This window comes from Labrus bergylta, chromosome 21 (assembly GCF_963930695.1).
Source record: "Labrus bergylta chromosome 21, fLabBer1.1, whole genome shotgun sequence".
NCBI classification, from domain to species: domain Eukaryota; kingdom Metazoa; phylum Chordata; class Actinopteri; order Labriformes; family Labridae; genus Labrus; species Labrus bergylta.
The window spans coordinates 6,932,342-6,949,967 of record NC_089215.1 but is presented as its reverse complement, the minus strand read 5'-3'; the positions used below and the strand labels follow the sequence as shown (position 1 = coordinate 6,949,967).

The 17,626-nt window shown below is 38.2% G+C and overlaps 3 protein-coding genes across 4 annotated transcripts; 2 read left to right on the top strand and 1 right to left on the bottom strand.

Annotated features, from left to right (window-relative positions):
* Positions 1-277: 277 nt before the first annotated feature.
* Positions 278-4,131, top strand: gch2 (GTP cyclohydrolase 2). Its single transcript, XM_020646277.3, has 6 exons — positions 278-682; positions 1,306-1,415; positions 1,635-1,690; positions 2,264-2,295; positions 2,388-2,472; positions 3,384-4,131. The coding sequence occupies exons 1-6, from the start codon at positions 403-405 to the stop codon at positions 3,511-3,513; spliced, it is 693 nt and encodes a 230-aa protein (XP_020501933.1). The 5' UTR covers positions 278-402; the 3' UTR covers positions 3,514-4,131.
* A 2,506-nt stretch (positions 4,132-6,637) lies between these two features.
* Positions 6,638-12,316, bottom strand: cript (cysteine-rich PDZ-binding protein). Its single transcript, XM_020646280.3, has 5 exons — positions 12,161-12,316; positions 11,935-12,000; positions 10,194-10,248; positions 9,991-10,094; positions 6,638-7,098 (listed from the first exon to the last, which is right to left on the bottom strand). The coding sequence occupies exons 1-5, from the start codon at positions 12,174-12,176 to the stop codon at positions 7,034-7,036; spliced, it is 306 nt and encodes a 101-aa protein (XP_020501936.1). The 5' UTR covers positions 12,177-12,316; the 3' UTR covers positions 6,638-7,033.
* An 831-nt stretch (positions 12,317-13,147) lies between these two features.
* Positions 13,148-16,992, top strand: pigf (phosphatidylinositol glycan anchor biosynthesis, class F). Of its 2 annotated transcripts, none has more exons than XM_020646275.3 (5): positions 13,148-13,530; positions 15,318-15,409; positions 15,709-15,825; positions 15,937-16,045; positions 16,669-16,992. In XM_020646275.3, exons 1-5 carry the CDS (start codon positions 13,297-13,299, stop codon positions 16,780-16,782), a joined length of 666 nt encoding a protein of 221 aa, XP_020501931.1. In that variant the 5' UTR covers positions 13,148-13,296; the 3' UTR covers positions 16,783-16,992. The 2 variants fall into 2 exon arrangements, with proteins under 2 accessions (XP_020501931.1, XP_020501932.1); XM_020646276.3 differs by having other exon boundaries at positions 13,151-13,524.
* The last annotated feature ends 634 nt before the right edge of the window (positions 16,993-17,626 follow it).

The window sequence follows — 17,626 nt, the reverse complement described above, 5'->3', positions numbered from 1 at the left end:
ATGAGCGGAATAGGCATATATGCCTCTTTCTAGTTTCTTTATTTTATTGACATAACTTTATTCGGAAGTCCAGTAATGGATGGGGACAGGAGATTATACAGTAGGCTACGAGTCAAGCGATGAGATGCGGAAAATTCAGATGCACGATAGGCCAGTTGTTCTGAGAGGGGAGGTGGAGAGGAGGGAGTGATGACATTTAACCCAGCTGACGAAACTAAACCTTTGACGTAGGCTGCACCTTGACAAATGAGAAAGTGATGCGCACTCGGCAGCTGGTTTGGGCTTTAAAAACGCTCCCGAAACAAGGTAAACCCACCAAAACCCGCCTGTCTCAACTTCCAAGGAGTCAACTCTTCTCCTCCTCCTCCTCCTCTGCCAGAGCACAGTAGCACCCGCTCCGACATGAACGGCCTCTGCAGCGACCCCGTGGAGGAGTTCAACTGCAACAAAGCCTTCAGCGACCTCATCATGGAGAACAAGAAGACCGCCGCAATCTTCAAGCACGAGAAGTCCCGCAAAGAGGCTGAGGACAAGATCCGCTTACCAACACTGGAGGCCGCCTACACCAGCATCCTGCGGGACCTCGGGGAGGACACGGACCGGCAGGGGCTGTTGCGCACGCCGCTACGCGCAGCCAGAGCCATGCAGTTCCTCACCAAGGGCTACCATGAGACCATCGACGGTGAGTTAGCAGGTGTCTCTGTGTGGTCTCTGGGGGCTGTTTTTTTGTGTGTGTGTGTGTGTGTGTGTGTGTGTGTGTGTAGCCTATTTATAGTCAGTTATAATGATATGGTTGGTCTCTTCAATGCACAGAAATGGAACAAGTGTGGAATTTAAAAGTTTAATTTAAAGGCATCAAGGAGGATTTTATTCACTTTTTAGTAATTAGTTTCGTGAAGAAAGTTGCACTGGATTGCATTTATCTGTATTGAAATATTGTTGCTCCTCCAGGTAGCTACTTTTTTAACACTGCACAATTAAAATACATAATCCATATAGAGCCACCTTTCTATAGAATGAGGTGTTCCTGAATCTGTTAGATTACTGATGTAATGAGTCTAGGGCTGCAACAACTACTTGATTCATAGAAGTACAGAAAATAGTCAACAATTGTGATGGCATTTGTGGAAAAAAAATGCAAAAAGGCAGTCCATTTTTTTTTTTAAATGTTGATATTGTTTTTCAAATTTGGCCTTTGTTAAAATAAAAAACCAAGCTGTATCAAAGATTATTTTGTTCATTTTACACTATTTTCAACTATTTCCAAGAGTATGGAATTTCCTCAATCGTGTTTGTGCCTTGCAGATATCTTAAACAACGCCATTTTTGATGAAGACCATGACGAGATGGTGATCGTGAAGGACATCGACATGTTTTCACTGTGTGAGCATCACTTGGTGCCATTTTTTGGCAAGGTAAAGTATCTGTGTGTGTAGTGTCAACCTAAAGTGATATTAAGTGGATATCATGTGGAGGGTTTTTGGGTTCAAAGCAAATATTAGATGATCTCAAAAACAAACAACTGCCCACTATCACCCTCGTGCTGTGTTTCTGTTTGCCACCTGAACAGTGTGTTTTTACTTTGCTCTCTGATGGTGTGACCTCTGCCCTCATTGGTTGTGGTCTCTTTCCAGGTTCACATTGGGTATATTCCCAACAAAAAAGTGGTGGGACTGAGCAAGCTTGCAAGGTAACACAGACACACATACATACACACACACACACACACACACTAGATACCCTCCTGCTGTCACTGTGGCTTTATGTTTCTGGTGTTAGTGCCGGGTGGCTGTGTTCTTCTGTTATCTCAGTGCATTGACCTGGAGGCTTAGGTCTAAGCCCAGAGGCCGTCATCTAGTCCCTCTCATCAAACTCACTCGCAGACACAAATCTAAACTCTATCCGCTCTCGAGCCATGAGAAAATCCCTTCAGACCTGTGGGAATCAGCCGTTATTATCACAGCCTCTCATGTCTGTCCCTTCTCATCCTTACTTTCAAATATCACACTGTCTCTGAACAAACAATCCCAGATAAACAGAAACAGATTCACAGATTTTGGCTGTGTTTGAATCTTGCCCTACAGATTCAGAGAATTGTGTAGGGTGAATGATTCACAGATGAAGGGTCCATACCACTGGACAGACAGAGTGAAGGCCAGGGTACAAGGGCTGATGCCAGTCTCTATTTATCAAAAGATTAATCATTGTTACGTCTACTCTGTAATCACTCCTCTCCGCTATGCCTGTGTTCTGGTTTCCGCAGGATTGTGGAGATCTTCAGTAGGAGGCTTCAAGGTGACCAAACAAAAGCATTATGAATACATCAACAAGATTTGTATCAAGTCACAGAACTTTTTACTAATGTTATAATATTTGTTCTCTTTTAGTTCAAGAGCGTCTGACCAAACAGATCGCTGTAGGAATATCAGAGGCCCTGCAGCCAAAGGGCGTAGCTGTTGTTATCGAGGCAGCGTAAGTACAAACACACTCACAGGCACAAACACAGATCCCCTTCATCATCCTCATAATGTTTGAATCATCACAGAACGGAGGAGAGTCAGTCTCTTGTCGCAATAATCAAAGTTTCATTTTAACTTCCATCCTTGTGCTTTGGGTAAAAATGACCGTTAGATGTTATATGAAGATGCAAGTAAACGGGGCAACCTTGGACGCATTTGAAGTAATTTAAATGCAACTTATTAAGAATAATAAATACAATATTAATTTTACAAATAAAATGTTCAATTAAAGTAATTTTGAACAATCCGATTTAAACTCTGCTAAACCAACGATGTATTATGAACAGTACTTTCTGGCTGTTTAAAGCTAGCTAATGCAAAATTTTGCTTAATTATTTTCTATGCTACTGACTTCAAGACTCTCCTGCACTTTTGCTACTGTTACACGGTATTGCAGCTTTAACCATGAGCCTTCAATTGTCACTTAGGTCTTTGTCAAAGCAACTTCACAGGGTAGCCATGCCTTTAATCATACTGTGATAAATCGTCTACTTTAATCTTAAAATGACCATAATTGATTAAATGAACTTCATGCTTTATAAATAAAGACCTGACACTAGCACTTGAAACTACAAAAACATTCTTAAATAAGAAAATTGTTACTTAAAAATTCAGTGAGAAGTTGGGTTATTTTCTCATGAACTTCTTTAAAATCTAGATGATTTTATTTCAAACAGGGGAGTCACTTCTTGCTGGCCATCAGAAATATTAAAGGGTTAGGACTAGAGTCAACTTTTATGTGACTGTGCCCCAGATGTTTAAAATTAGTTTGGTTTCCTTTAAGCACATGTTTTTCATGCTACAGACTTTCCTCAAAGCATTTTCTAAAATCTGACCAGTATGTGTGCATGTGTGTGTTTGCAGGCACATGTGCATGGTCATGCGTGGAGTCCAGAAGATGAACAGCCGCACAGTGACGAGCACCATGTTGGGAATTTACCTCGAGGACCCCAAAACCAGAGAGGAATTCCTGACTCTTTCACAGACAGCCTAACTGATGTCATACACCATTCACTCCCGAGCCTCTGTTTACTGTAGCACACAGAAAGCTCTAGAGTAACAGTGGATCCGCATCTGACTCTAATTTAAGAAAACACACAAACCAATAACAGGTCAATATAAAACTTCTGTTTGATGCAGGGTCCAAACCAACTCTGAAGCTCACCTCAATACACTCAAGCCTGATAGATTTCAGTCCTGATGCAAAACTCCATCATTTCAATTCACAGTGAATCTAACAGGAATTATTACTCACATTCATGGTGCCTTTGGTAGTCTTACAAAGCAATATTGTTGTATTAAAGTGTAAAACTAAGTGCAATATTGCTACTTGACAATACTTTTGATGGGAATTTAACTGGTGCTTTACCTTGCTTTATTTTTCTGCATATTCAATCCAATGATTTTAATAATTTTACGAGCTATGTGTCCTTACATTCACAATAGTTTTGTATATGATAACATTTTTAAGATTTAAATTGAAATTGTTATACCTGTACGTACATTTTTTTTTTTTTTAAATTCTTAATAGATTTATGTTTTTATCAATGAACAGTGTTGCATGTGTTTGAAAAATGATTTGCCGAAATAAAAATATGCAAACATTATAAAAGATGCCAACCTCACTTTGTTTTTGTCAGTGTAAAAATAACTGGTGAGCCAAAGTTTCAGGCTGTTGTGTTTGGTGAATGATCCTCTGAATGATATTGATATTTTTCGTTTCTGTTATCAGATTTGAGAATGCAAAAAAGTTACAAGTTTAAGTATAGTTATTGTCGCAGTGGTTAGCGCGCGCCCCATGTATGGAGGCCATGGTCCTCCAAACGGGCGGCCTATGTTTGAATTCCACATGTGGCTACTTTCCCGCATGTCGTTCCAAACTCTCTCTCCCTGATTTCCGACTATACACTGTCCTATCTCTCAAATAAAGGCATAAAAAAGCCTAAAAATAAATCTTAAAAAATAAAAAGATTAAGTATAGTTTAAGAAAAGATATTAAAAAACAATGCAGGTTGCTCTGCAAGGCTCAAGTTAGAGAACATTTTAAGCAATATTGGTAAAAATAGCATAAAAACAAAGCAACAATGACTTTCGAAGAAAACAATATTCAACATAATGTTTACAGTCTTCTTCATGTAATTCAGGCTTGCTAGCATGCTTAAATTCGACTGAGATGTTATTAGTTTTGTGGGACTCTGTCATGAACCCAACGTTGGACGAGTTGGAATTTTGACCTGATAAAAGGAAAGGTCAGGTGAAAGAATTAAGGCATTGGGATGTACTTGATCAATCAGGGATGTTCAGTTTTTATTAACCTGTTTTGGAATAATACCTTTCAGACAGAAAAAAAAATTGGTTTCCTGTTTGCAAAAGAACTTCACCAACAGTTATAATGAAGTTGGTGTACCTCAGGGTTCACCTTTAGGTCCGCTGTTATTTACTATGTTTATTAATAAACTACCTGAATCGATGCAACCACTTTTACTATATGTATGCAGATGATACAGTTATATTTATTTATGCAAAAAAAAGGCAAGCCGAAACAAATCTGTGTAACATTGGTCGATATCTTTATTTGGATAGAAACTTAATGTTCACATCTAAATGTCAATAGAAGTGTGTAAGTTGTATTTTGGGTCTGTAAACAGAGTTCCAGACCAAGATCATATAGTATAGTAGTAATATGGAGAATACAACCAGCAGTTCATGTATTTGAATATGGAGGCAAAATAAAAATTCACAACAGGTTCAAAAGGTTGTGAACAGAATCAAATTCAAAATGGAAAATTTTAGATGTATAGGGAACATTTAACTACTGATTCTTCTAAGTTAGCTCAGAAACATTGGGTAAATAGTAAAAATTATTATATAATTGTTTGATTTAATCAGAATTGAATTCCTAAAGCTTTGGAAACATGACTAAAATTGCTTATGTTTTAAATTTGCATAACACTTTTCCTTGTTATGCCTTTCCCCCTCTTCATTTAACCATAAAACCAAATCAACAGTCTCTGGATTCCAATAAACCTCTTAAAACAGTGGTATCCAGACAATCAGATAAACTGTCACCAATCATAATTTGGTCATTGTTTTCCTATTAACTTTACCAAATGTGCGTTCTTGTAATTATGTGCTCAGTAAGTTAGTGCAAATGAGTTTCTGTGCTTTCTAACATATTTTCACATACCATAAGCCTCCTAGGGACAGCCAATCAAAGTTAGTTTGTATGGCTAAATCAGTGACATTTACATAATAGACTTAAATGCTCCTGTTAATTAATGTGCAATGCCATTCTGAAATAAAATACACCATAACATGTCTTGAAACTGGAGGGAAAATAAGGGGTCAAGTACAGACATAGGGCTTCATCCTCATATCCAAAATCCTTAAAAAGTAAATATTGAACATCATGTGTACTATTACACATGAAGTTGATGTTCAACAGTATTTTGCGTCACTGATGGACTTCATCCACATTACCTGAGCATTAAAAGTCCCTATGGTCGGTTGTATAATAGGTACAAACAGGGATGTTAAAGTGATGTCCCCAAATGCACCACATCACAGAATAACTGGAGCCAAAGGGCACAGATATAACAAACTAACAAACAAACGTGAGGATTAAGACTTATATAAACCAGTGATAAAGCTGTAGTAAGTGCAACCAGAACTGACTGTTTTCTTTTTTAGGAGGGGGTGGTAAAATACTAGAAATATGTTTTTTTTTTTGTTTGGCTAAACCACTTTAAAATCCGACTCCCAGGCTACAGTGATTACTGTTATGGCCTGTATTAGCCAGAGACAGGGGACTGTTTTTCTGCTGTGGTACCAGGGCATAAATCAATAATGAGACACAAGCGCGAGTGTTCATGTGTGGTTGAAAGCCTGAGGGAGAGAAAGGCCTTTAAATATCAAATGCCTGTCGTCAGACAACCTGTGAACTATAACCTCAGTCTCTGACAACACTGGGAGGAGAGCATGCAGTTTCTAAATCGGATTTTGTAAAGGTAAACCAATTACTACCGGCATACAGGGTGAATGTGGGTATGTTGTGCGTAAGAGGCTAAAATTGTACTCTTCATGCCTGCAGGCAGACATACAAAATAATAATCCTGTCCTCATAATGAATGTTTTTATTCACTCAAAATAAACAATGCGATATATTACAAACAGATTTTAAAAGCAAAAGTAAAAGAATCCAAGTCAAAAAATGAAATTTAAAATATACATAAAGTCTTGAATACCTGACATGATGAACAGATGGTGATAACTGGTGCTACCTTAATTATGGCCACTGTAAAAGATACAGCAGCATTGTTTTATATCGTGTTGTAAAGCCTCCTCCAAAAGTCTCTCTTCCAAGTAGGAGGGAGGAATAACTATTAAAGAGTTATAGGTGTCTATAACAGGGTGGGATGAATAGTGAAAATGTGACAGGGTGGTGGAAAAAACATGCCTGTCTCATCCTTCTGTCTGTTATTCACTCGTTGACCTGCTCTCTGATTGTCATGTCGTCACACTGATGTCTGTTTGTAGTTCTTGGTATCCAAAACCTTCTTTCCACACATTGCACATATTCCTGGAAAGACAGAAAAGGAAGAAAGAAAGAGAGACAACATTATATACAACTGAATTAGTGCAGCAGTAATGTTGTGTCAGCTGTTTTACTAAATGCATTTTGTTATATTTAAGTTCCTGTATCAATGTGTTTGTGAACGTATTATTTTTTAATCAAAAAACCTTTAGGCTTTTCCAGTTTTAATTTGATGCTACAGTAGTCCAATTGTTTTTTTTTAAAACTTTTTTAAGGCAGCAGTTGATTTGTCCTTTCTTCTGTGTAAATATGTGTGTGTGTGTATTTCATGTTTCCTTTTCTTTAACTGGATTTAATTAAAGGAAATCTGTGCATTTTGCGTTTATTCTAATTGAGCTTCATATTTAGCATTTTTCAAAAAAATTACAGAAAATCAGCAATTGCCGATTTTGAAGTTCTCACAGTAAGCATCCATTCAAGTTTATTATTTATTATTTGTAACCGCATCATAAATGTAAATCTTACATTCCCTCTTCTTTAGCAATGTTTTGGCTGCCACCAATTTCTGACGGAAAAAAATCACTCTCTTTAGCATTTAGAAACTAATGATTATTGTTGTCTGAAGTTCAATGCTTGGCAAGTAGTCTATTTCTTAGAGTTTGTTTTTCCCCAATGCATACAGCACCTGCTGCAGACAAGGCTGATGAGGGCCATGAGCCTGAACCAAAACAGTCAAGCTGCAGGTGGGGAAAAAATATAAATAGGATCTAAATCTCCCAAGAGCTGTTGGGAACTGTAGAATTGGTAACTCTGCAGGTGTTTGTGTGATCCATTTATACACACATATTGGTTAATTTTGTTTGCATCAGAGGGAATCTAGTGGATTTGACCTAATATATTTGACAAAGTTTCGATGGAAAGTTTGTGTGTGTGTGTGTGTGTGTGTGTGTGTATATATATATAAATAAATAAATAAATAAATAACAGGGGAACTGATGACCCAGTGTGATGACTGAGGACTCTTATCCTTTGACCCCTGTGGAGCTGAAAACAGATTTTTGATGGCCTGAATGCCCCTCTACTGACTTATAACACCTCCAAATCCTACATTACAGTTGGGGAAGAGCTGTAACATAACCAGTCTGACTGCGTTCCCAAAACGACTTAAGATGGGAAAACAGGGAAGGCTTTGTAAAGCAGGATGCGTCATGTTCCTGCCACAGAAAGACAGAGACTGCTGAGCCCCGATGTAGGACTGATGGTCTGGAGCTACTCGCCTCTCCTCCCACCGTCCAATGAAACAACATTTTAGCCAATCGACCTCTAATGGGACGATCAGCAGAGCAACGACTGGCTCTATTTACTTTTAAATACATGGCTCTGTTAAACAGTTTACACAGATTGATTGTAATTGGTTCATTAGAGCATTCTACGATACGTTTCTTTTTCATAGAACGGTTGATCCTGTTCATCTCACATACTCTGGATAACTACATCTATCATGTCAATCTGGAGGAAAAGGACGATGTGCATTTAATGTCAGCCGGTTCACTGCAGGCAAAAAAAAGAACGGAAAGAAAAGGGAGTGAAAAAAAAAAAGGAGCAAAAAGGAAAACAGCACAGCAAACCCACAAGAGGTGAAAGAACTGTACGACCGAGAAATCGACAAAAATTGAAAAAGGCAGACATAAAGTAAACACTACACAGTATGGACCATGGCAGTGTTTAAATACTGGTTAATGGAAACAAAAAGGTCAACAGACTTTGGCAGTAACAGGGAAAAAAAGCCTAAATCAAATGCCGGGGTCAATCATTTCATTTATACCCCTCAGGGTGAGACATTACTGCATCCCCCTGTCAGTTTTTCTCCTTATAGAACAATCAGCTCACTGTACATTATCACTCACTAATGTTTCACTGTTTTGTTGAAACTTCATAAACCAAATTCATTTTGTGAATATGGCTCTGTCCTTAATTTGAACTACACACAGGGACTTTAATCAGGCCTCTGACCTGGATGAACTGATGGCGATTGAACTTCAGATCATTTTATCCCTGCATCTTTAAAGTAACGTTTCTGTTCTCACTCTTTACAGAAATGTGTATGAAAAACGATAAGACCACATGACTCCCCCCAGCTGTTTCAGTAACTATCAAGCAGTGTCAGCCTGGATTTGCTAATTCTAAAGATTGTTCTTAGATAGAGACTTGAGGACAGTTGGTTGGAGTTCACTAAAGTCATTGGCATGTTTGTTGAACAGTCTGGAACAGTGCCATCATGTACTGCACTTGAACCCACCCTCCACTTGTTTTTTACATTTTATTGTGTACCCGCTGCCCCTTTATCTGGCCTGGTTGTTGGCTGCTGATTGCAACCCCCTGCTTCAAGGTTCATCCAGATATGCTTTTTTCGAGATGCCCGCTTATTTGGATTTCATCATTCATTCTAAATATTAGACACAGTAGTGTGCTGGTGCCAGTGAACACACTTCACTGATTTAGCGTGATTACGTTATGTTTTGCTACGCATTTGGTGTTAAGGGGGTTCATTCAGGTATGAAAACATTTTTGACTCACTTGCCTGTAGTGAAATCTACCCATGCAGATACTCTCACTTCAAAGACAACATCTATGTGTCCCCTTTTCTCTCGTCAATACAAAGACTTCATTTTCTAAGGGAACTGCTTTGAAAGAAAATTGTCCTTGATCAAAATGAGGACTTTGGATTTTAGATGGTTCATTTTTACAATGAATATACAAGAAAAAGTCAGGCCACATAAACTAAAAATAATCTAAGCTTCTACATTTACAAGGTGGAAAGCCAGAAAACAGTCTATTCTTGCAATTTAAACCAAGCTGAATGATAAGCTCCTCTGGTTTTGGCCTAGTTGTATGGAGTCATTGGTAGTATGGAGTCCAGTCTGAGTGAGTTCATACCTTTCTTATATGCACAGCCCTGACAGTAGTGGGATCCAGACTGATGGACAGAGCTCTTGCAGATCCTGCAGATAGCAAATCCTGTCTTGCTGTACGGGTCAAATCTAAGAGGAAGACATGTTAGAGAGCCATGATGTATGACGCAACAATATGATTGATGACATGAAGAATACAGCACTTTGATTTTTATGCAATTCATTCACCTGGCTTTCTTTGAAGTCAGCATCTTGTTTTCGTTTAGCTTACGTCCACCCCCCTCTGATGAAAGAAGAAGCAACTCAATTAAACATCGTAACTTAAGCTGGATAATATGTGACAATTGAAAAAACAGGAAATTAAAAGAGAAAACATGAAGGTTATTTGTTGCTCTCTCGCATTTTATGACATTGGTTAATAGCTTGAAAAGATCAAACAAGCTCTTTGATGAAGATATCCTGGGTTTGGGGTTCTTAAAATTCCAAGATGACAATGCCAGGATTCATCGGGCTCAAATTGTGAAAGAGTGGTTCAGGGTGCATGAGACATCATTGTCACACAATGGATTGGCCACCACAGAGTCCAGACCTTAACCCCCATAGAGAATCTTTGGGATGTCCTGGAGAAGACTTTGCGCAGTGGTCCGACTCTCCCGTCATCATCAATACAATTTATCGGTGAAAAATTAAACGCAACACTGGATGGAAAATAAATCTTGTGACATTGCAGAAGCTTATCGGAACAATGCCACAGCGAATGTGTGCCGTCATCAAAGCTAAAGGCGGTCCAACAAAATATTAGAGTGTGTGATCTTTTTTTTTTTTTTTTGGTGGCAACTTTTTTTCCCGGCCAGGCAGTGTATGTATGTAGTAGTAGTTATCATTTAAAGGTGTAGGCTGAAGCTTTATCTTATTACACCTACCCTTATTACAAATCTTATTATTTAAGACACTACTAGACAAAACAAAACAAATGAAACAGAAGTCACACTCACACAAAAAATAATCAAACCGACTTTTTAGATTTGTTAAGCACCATTTTTTTTTAAACAAAAATTTAAATCTGGAAAGTGAACTACACATTCGTATTCCACAAATTAACCCCTTTTACTGAAATACACCTGTTCTTTACGTTTGTCCTTACCTTCGTTTTTTTTTTTTTTTTTATATACACAAACCTATTCCCCTTCAGTTCATACCAGCTCTCTCTAGCTTCAAAAAAACCTCTGAATACTGTTGAGAAGCAAATGATTGTGTGCCTTGTACATTATCTGAGCAGTTTGTAGATCTACTAGATCGCTGAATGTTAAAGCGTGTATGTTAATAAAAAGTGCGTTCGTCGGTTCGTAATAATCAGATCTATTTACAATTCTTTTTTCTGGAGCGTGGAAATGGGATGAATGTTGGTTTTGTATGCGTTTCCCCACACCTCCACACAGTAGGTGATGTATGGAACTATGAGTGCACAATACAATATACACAGTGAGTTTTGATTCAGGAATTCTTCAGTTTTACATAATATTGCATAATACATAATTACATAATGGGTTTTAGACATTTGTGTTTGTACATTAATTAATGTGTGGTTTCCAACAGTGTAATTTCCCAGTTTGAGATGAATAAATTACATCTATCTATAAATCTAAACTATCAATTAAAGAAAAAAGGTGTTAAGATTATTGATGAGGAAAATAACACATCAGTGCACTGGTGAGATAAATTACAGGCTTCAATCTTCTATCATTATGTACAACCTTTAAACTGTAAACAAATGTATAAGATAAACATTTCACGCCACACATTACATGCACTCTATCTGTCTTGTTATGCATTTACTTAATAAGGAAGATTTTAATCAATAGAAATGTGTCCTGAATGTGAAGGTGACCTCATATTGACCTGAATGTCTTTTTACAAAAACACTGGAGGAGAAAACAGCTGAGTTTTGCAGAATGTTTATTTAATTCACCTGTTGTGTTTCGTGCTCCATCCTTCCAGGTGTCAGGTGTGATGACTTTACCGAGTTTCTTCTCACCTGAAACAATAAAAAAACAATCATTTCTTGTCGGTAAACACATCGACTGAACGAATAAACACGTTTTAATGAGTGAGCTAGAAGTCTCCATTCTCCGTTAAAAGCCCAAATAGTAGATCATACGTGAACACAAAGAACATGTGACCAGTGTGATACGTACACTTTTCACAAACCATCTTGACTTTATGTTATTTTCAATCAAAGCAGTCGACTGTTGACGATCAAAACAACAATTAGCTGAGCATTAGCTTTCTCGTTCCGTGTTTGTAAACTTCCGTTCCTGCCTTCCTTCCTGTTCTCGCGCAACACTCAAAACACTTGATTGGTCAATTTTTTATGGCAACCTCGTATTGATTGGTTGATGCATCCGTTTGTCGCGTAAAGTTTCTCTTACTGACGCTGATTGGTTAAGTGATGGTTCGACATTCGCAGAGATAACTACTCTTCAAAATAAAAGTCCGCGAAAAGGTTTCGTTTATGGTACAGGTACAAGAGGAATAATATATTTAGTAGTCTTTTCAAGCATAACAAAGGAGTCAAATCAGGAACCCAAAGAAACTGTTTAACTATGCATAGCCAGCCTACCTTTACAGCATTGAATAAGCAAGTATTAGGTTAACTGGATTAGGAAAAGGTATATAACCACAACCATATTTATTTAAAAAGTAATAATTAAACGCAGAAAACGCAGAAATGTGTAAATTAGCTTTAAATAACTGGGAATTAATCAGATAATGAATCAGAAAAAAATAAGCCATTACAATTATTTTTTCAAAAAAGTTAGGAATTTCAAGACTTCTAACACGAACTTTCTCAGTTTCTAAATGCATTACACTGGCCGTCTCATTTAGTTTGTTTTGGGGAATAATTGTATTTTTTACGTAATAAAACATAAAACTCTTGGTCTTAACACACACACACAAGCAAACAGTGTATTTACAGGCCTGCAGTTTTTATAGTTATGGAGTTCAAGTGTTTAAACTACTTTTTGTCCAACGTTGCCTTGTTTTATGTGAAGTGTGTCAATTCTTTTGGCTGTATATGAGAGTAATGTAAATTGTATTTGACCATACTTGTGGCCAATGAATGTTATTCTGATGTTCAAATTACCATTGGACTTTTATTGTGAAGTCCAGGCGGAAGTGAATATTACTCCATGTTTACGGAAGAAGGGTCAAGAAACATCCATTGATTCACCCTTCTTCGTACATATGCTGCTGGATTAAAGACTTTTGTGTGTTGTTTTTTTTTGTTTTTTTTCTCGTCCTCTTGTTGTAGACAGGCGACGGCTTCACGATGTGGGACCATGAGATCAGAGCCATGGCGTCCACTCACTGCATCATCGCCGCCTCGGTGTTCATGGCGACCGTCCTACCTGCGGTGCTCGTGCCGGGCTTCTCGGTGTACGGGACTCACCTGCTGTGGATCTACTCGGTGTCCGGTGCGGTTATCGCGGTCAGTGTCGCCGTCTTCTGGCTGCTCGGCATCACACCGCCCGCCAAGAAGCACACAGTGGGATACAAGGTACAAGTGAGTGTGACTGCTGTGTCTGTTTGTATGAGAGGGATGAAATGGATTAACTGAATATATATAATATAATGTGTTAACAATAATAATAATAATAATAATAATACTAACTTTATATTTATATAGCACCTTTTAAAAACACAGGTTTACAAAGTGCTTTGACAAACAAGAACAAACTAAACCAAACACAGAAGAACATAAACAACAGCAAGAACAAACAAATGCAAAATACTAAAAATAATTCAACAGAAAAGAACCCAAAGTGCACGATACCCAACAGACATATATAACCCGACCATCACAAGAACCATGATAAGAACCCAGGCAACACAAGAACCATGATAAGAACCCAGGAAACACAAGAACCATCATAAGAACCCAGCCAACACAAGAACCATCATAAGAACCCAGCCAACACAAGAACCATCATAAGAACCATCATAAGAACCCAGCCAACACAAGAATTGTCATAAGAACCCAGGAAACACAAGAACCATCATAAGAACCCAGGAAACACAAGAACCATCACAAGAACCATGATAAGAACCCAACAACACAAGAACCATCATAAGAACCCAGGAAACACAAGAACCATCACAAGAACCATGATAAGAACCCAGGCAACACAAGAACCATCATAAGAACCCAGGCAACACAAGAACCATCATAAGAACCCAGGCAACACAAGAACCATCACAAGAACCATCATAAGAACCCAGGAAACACAAGAACCATCACAAGAACCATGATAAGAACCCAACAACACAAGAACCTTCATAAGAACCCAGGCAACACAAGAACCATCATAAGAACCCAGGAAACACAAGAACCATCACAAGAACCATGATAAGAACCCAACAACACAAGAACCATCATAAGAACCCAGGAAACACAAGAACCATCATAAGAACCCAGGCAACACAAGAACCATGATAAGAACCCAGGAAACACAAGAACCATGATAAGAACCCAACAACACAAGAACCATCATAAGAACCCAGGCAACACAAGAACCATCATAAGAACCCAGGAAACACAAGAACCATCACAAGAACCATCATTAGAACCCAGCCAACACAAGAACCATCATAAGAACCCAGGAAACACAAGAACCATCATTAGAACCCAGGCAACACAAGAACCATCATAAGAACCCAGGAAACACAAGAACCCAACAACACGAGCTGAGACCAAGAGGAACCAAAGATTTAAAAATATGTAAGAAACTAAAAGAGCTAAAAAAAATAAAAAGATAACAGCAATAAGAAGGTAAGAGCAGGAAAAGAAATAGAAACAAGTGGTTAAAGGATCAAAAAACCCAAAACTATAATATTAATAAAATAAAAAGTAAATATAAATATGAAACATAAATAGACAAAGTAAGTACAATAAGAAATTACCAAGTTAAAACATAAGAGGAGATTAAGATATGAGCATAAATAAAAGGACAGTAAGAAGTAAAAGAAGATAAAAATAGTAAAACCAGTAAGAGAAGACATTAAGAAGACGACATCACATAAAAGCAAGTCTGTAAAAGAATGTTTTAAGAACGGATTTAAAAGAATTGAGGGAATCTGTGAGTCTTGAAAGATCTGTGTTAACTCCCAAAAAATAAATCAGACCAAAGTGAGATTTAAAATGCAGATTGTTTATTATTTGACTGAAGAAAAAACCAACATTTAAACTTCACATGTTTAGATTTTAAACACAACCCTTTCATTTGTTCTGTTGTAAAGTTTTAGTAAATGATTTATTTACTTCATTTTCTTAACTTTGGTTTCTTTCTGCAGCTGTCAAGGTTGTTTCGTTCCTGTCTGTACTTCATCCTGTCGTGCCTGTTCTTCCACACAGTGGTGGTTCTCTATGGAGCTCCGCTGATTGAGTGAGTAGACGCTGATGCTCATGTACTCCACCTGCATGCGTAGAAAGATGTTAAATAGAAAACAAAATGACAAGAGTGAGTAATTACGGAAAACTTGATGCTCCTTTACAAATGTAACACCCACAAACAATAAATTAGAATTAAACTACGTGTACAAATTTGTACACCATGATCATTTTCCGTCCATTATCTCTGTACGTTTTATTTTTGGGCGTCAGATTTATACCCTTATAATTATTGAAATCCCTTATTTTGCTTGGTTATAACACTGAGCCTTTACGTCCTGGTTTGTGTTTCAGGTCAGCTTTAGAGACGTTCTCCCTCGCGGTGCTGTTAACCTCTCTGACCACGCTGAGGTGTCTTTGTGTCCTCGGACCCAACGTCCAGGCCTGGATACGAGTGTTCAGTCGACACGGGTAATCCCAGAATATATATATATACATTTTTTTATCCTCTTTTCCTTTTGCCATTCATTTCATGTTCCATCTTTTGTCTTTTAATTTGAATGTTTTACCCCGTCTCCACAGAGCTATGTCCGTGTGGGACACCTGTCTACAGATCACTGTGGCCTGCACGCTGGTGGGGGCCTGGGTGGGAGCATTCCCGATACCTCTGGACTGGGACAGGCCTTGGCAGGTCGGCACACATAAAACTGTCAGAAATTCCTTTTTGTAGTTTAATAGTTGTGTTTTTTTTTTTAACGTAAAAGGGGGAAGCACCCGTAGCAGTAACACCTAGACTTCAGACAGACTTCAAACAGATTTTTACCAGTAACAGAAGTCTTTTTCTGCCTTACCTTCATCATTTAGCTCCCCCTCCCCTGGCAGAGTTCAGATCTTGGTCCTCCATGGTTTTCTCTGTTCACAAGAATCGTTTGTTTCCATTCAGCAGTTTTACATACAACCTTCTCAAGTATGGAATTATTATTCAACACAGGGACCATGATATTAAAAAAAAAACAAAAAAAACCAAAAGATCATTTAAAAACAGTTCTATGCACACAAAAAAACATCAGGAGGACAGAAATGCGAATAAGAGGTCGACCATAGTAATTGGAATATAACTAAATGTTGTTTTTTTTTATCTTCAGAGGTCCCTCTTTATTAAATCTGAAAATGACATATGGTTTAATCTTTGGTGAAAAAGGAAAGATGACATATGATATGTTCAACTCGTCCTGATCTGTCAGTGCTATCCCAGAGTGTTTTGACACTCTGAACCTGTGAACGCTCAGACTCACCTTATCTGTCTTCCTGTAGGCTTGGCCTGTGTCCTGCAGCCTGGGTGCTATGATCGGTTTCTTGACCGGGCTTGTTGCTGCTCCTGCCTGGATCCACTATCATCGCAAGCAGCTCACATACAAGTGCAAGTGATGGAGAGATATACTGTATGAATGTGATCATGAGGGTATTTTCTCTAACCCTGCAGTTTTCCTTGACCATGTACTGATTATTTATTGGGAACTCTCACTATGTTTGCTACCTGTAGGACAGATTCTTTTCTCTATGAGCAATATTATTTTGTACACATGAAGGCTGAATATGTTTCTGGAGACTTTTGACATGAATAAATCATAACTTCTTTCTAAGTGTGCATTTATTTGGGGGCGGTTTAGAGATTTATACCTGACTTGAATGAGCGCAGCTAGAAGATGTGTTCACCTACATCTACTGTGGAAGTATTGTTTGCACAGATGGTGGGTAAGATGTCTGAAATCAAGATCAAACTGGGGAGGCTGGAACAGCTTTTGTTACCCATCTGGAGCTTAAAGAAAATAGTTAAAAGGCAAACTCTGTATATTCAACACCAAATTTAGTCTATGATGCTCTTTTCATTTAGAAACATTGAGAATGCAAAAAATCTTGAAGAACAGGGGCCGTATTCATGAAGCCTCCTAAGTACTAGAAGTTGCTTCTCGTGACCAAATTCTTAGAATCAGGACATTTTCTAAGAATTTTCCTTTAAAGTTAAGACTCGGGGCGCTGGTGGCGCAGTGGGTAGTGCATGCGTCCCATGTATGGAGGGTGTAGTCTACTAAGCAGGCGTCCCAGGCTCGATTCCGACCTGTGGTTCCTTTCCCGCATGTCATTCCCCACACTATCTCCCTGATTTAATCTCTATCCACGTCCTGTCGCTCCAATAAAGGCACAAAAGCCAAAAAATAAATCTTTTTTTTTTTTTTTAAGTCTTGGATCTTCGTAAAGAGGAAAATTATTC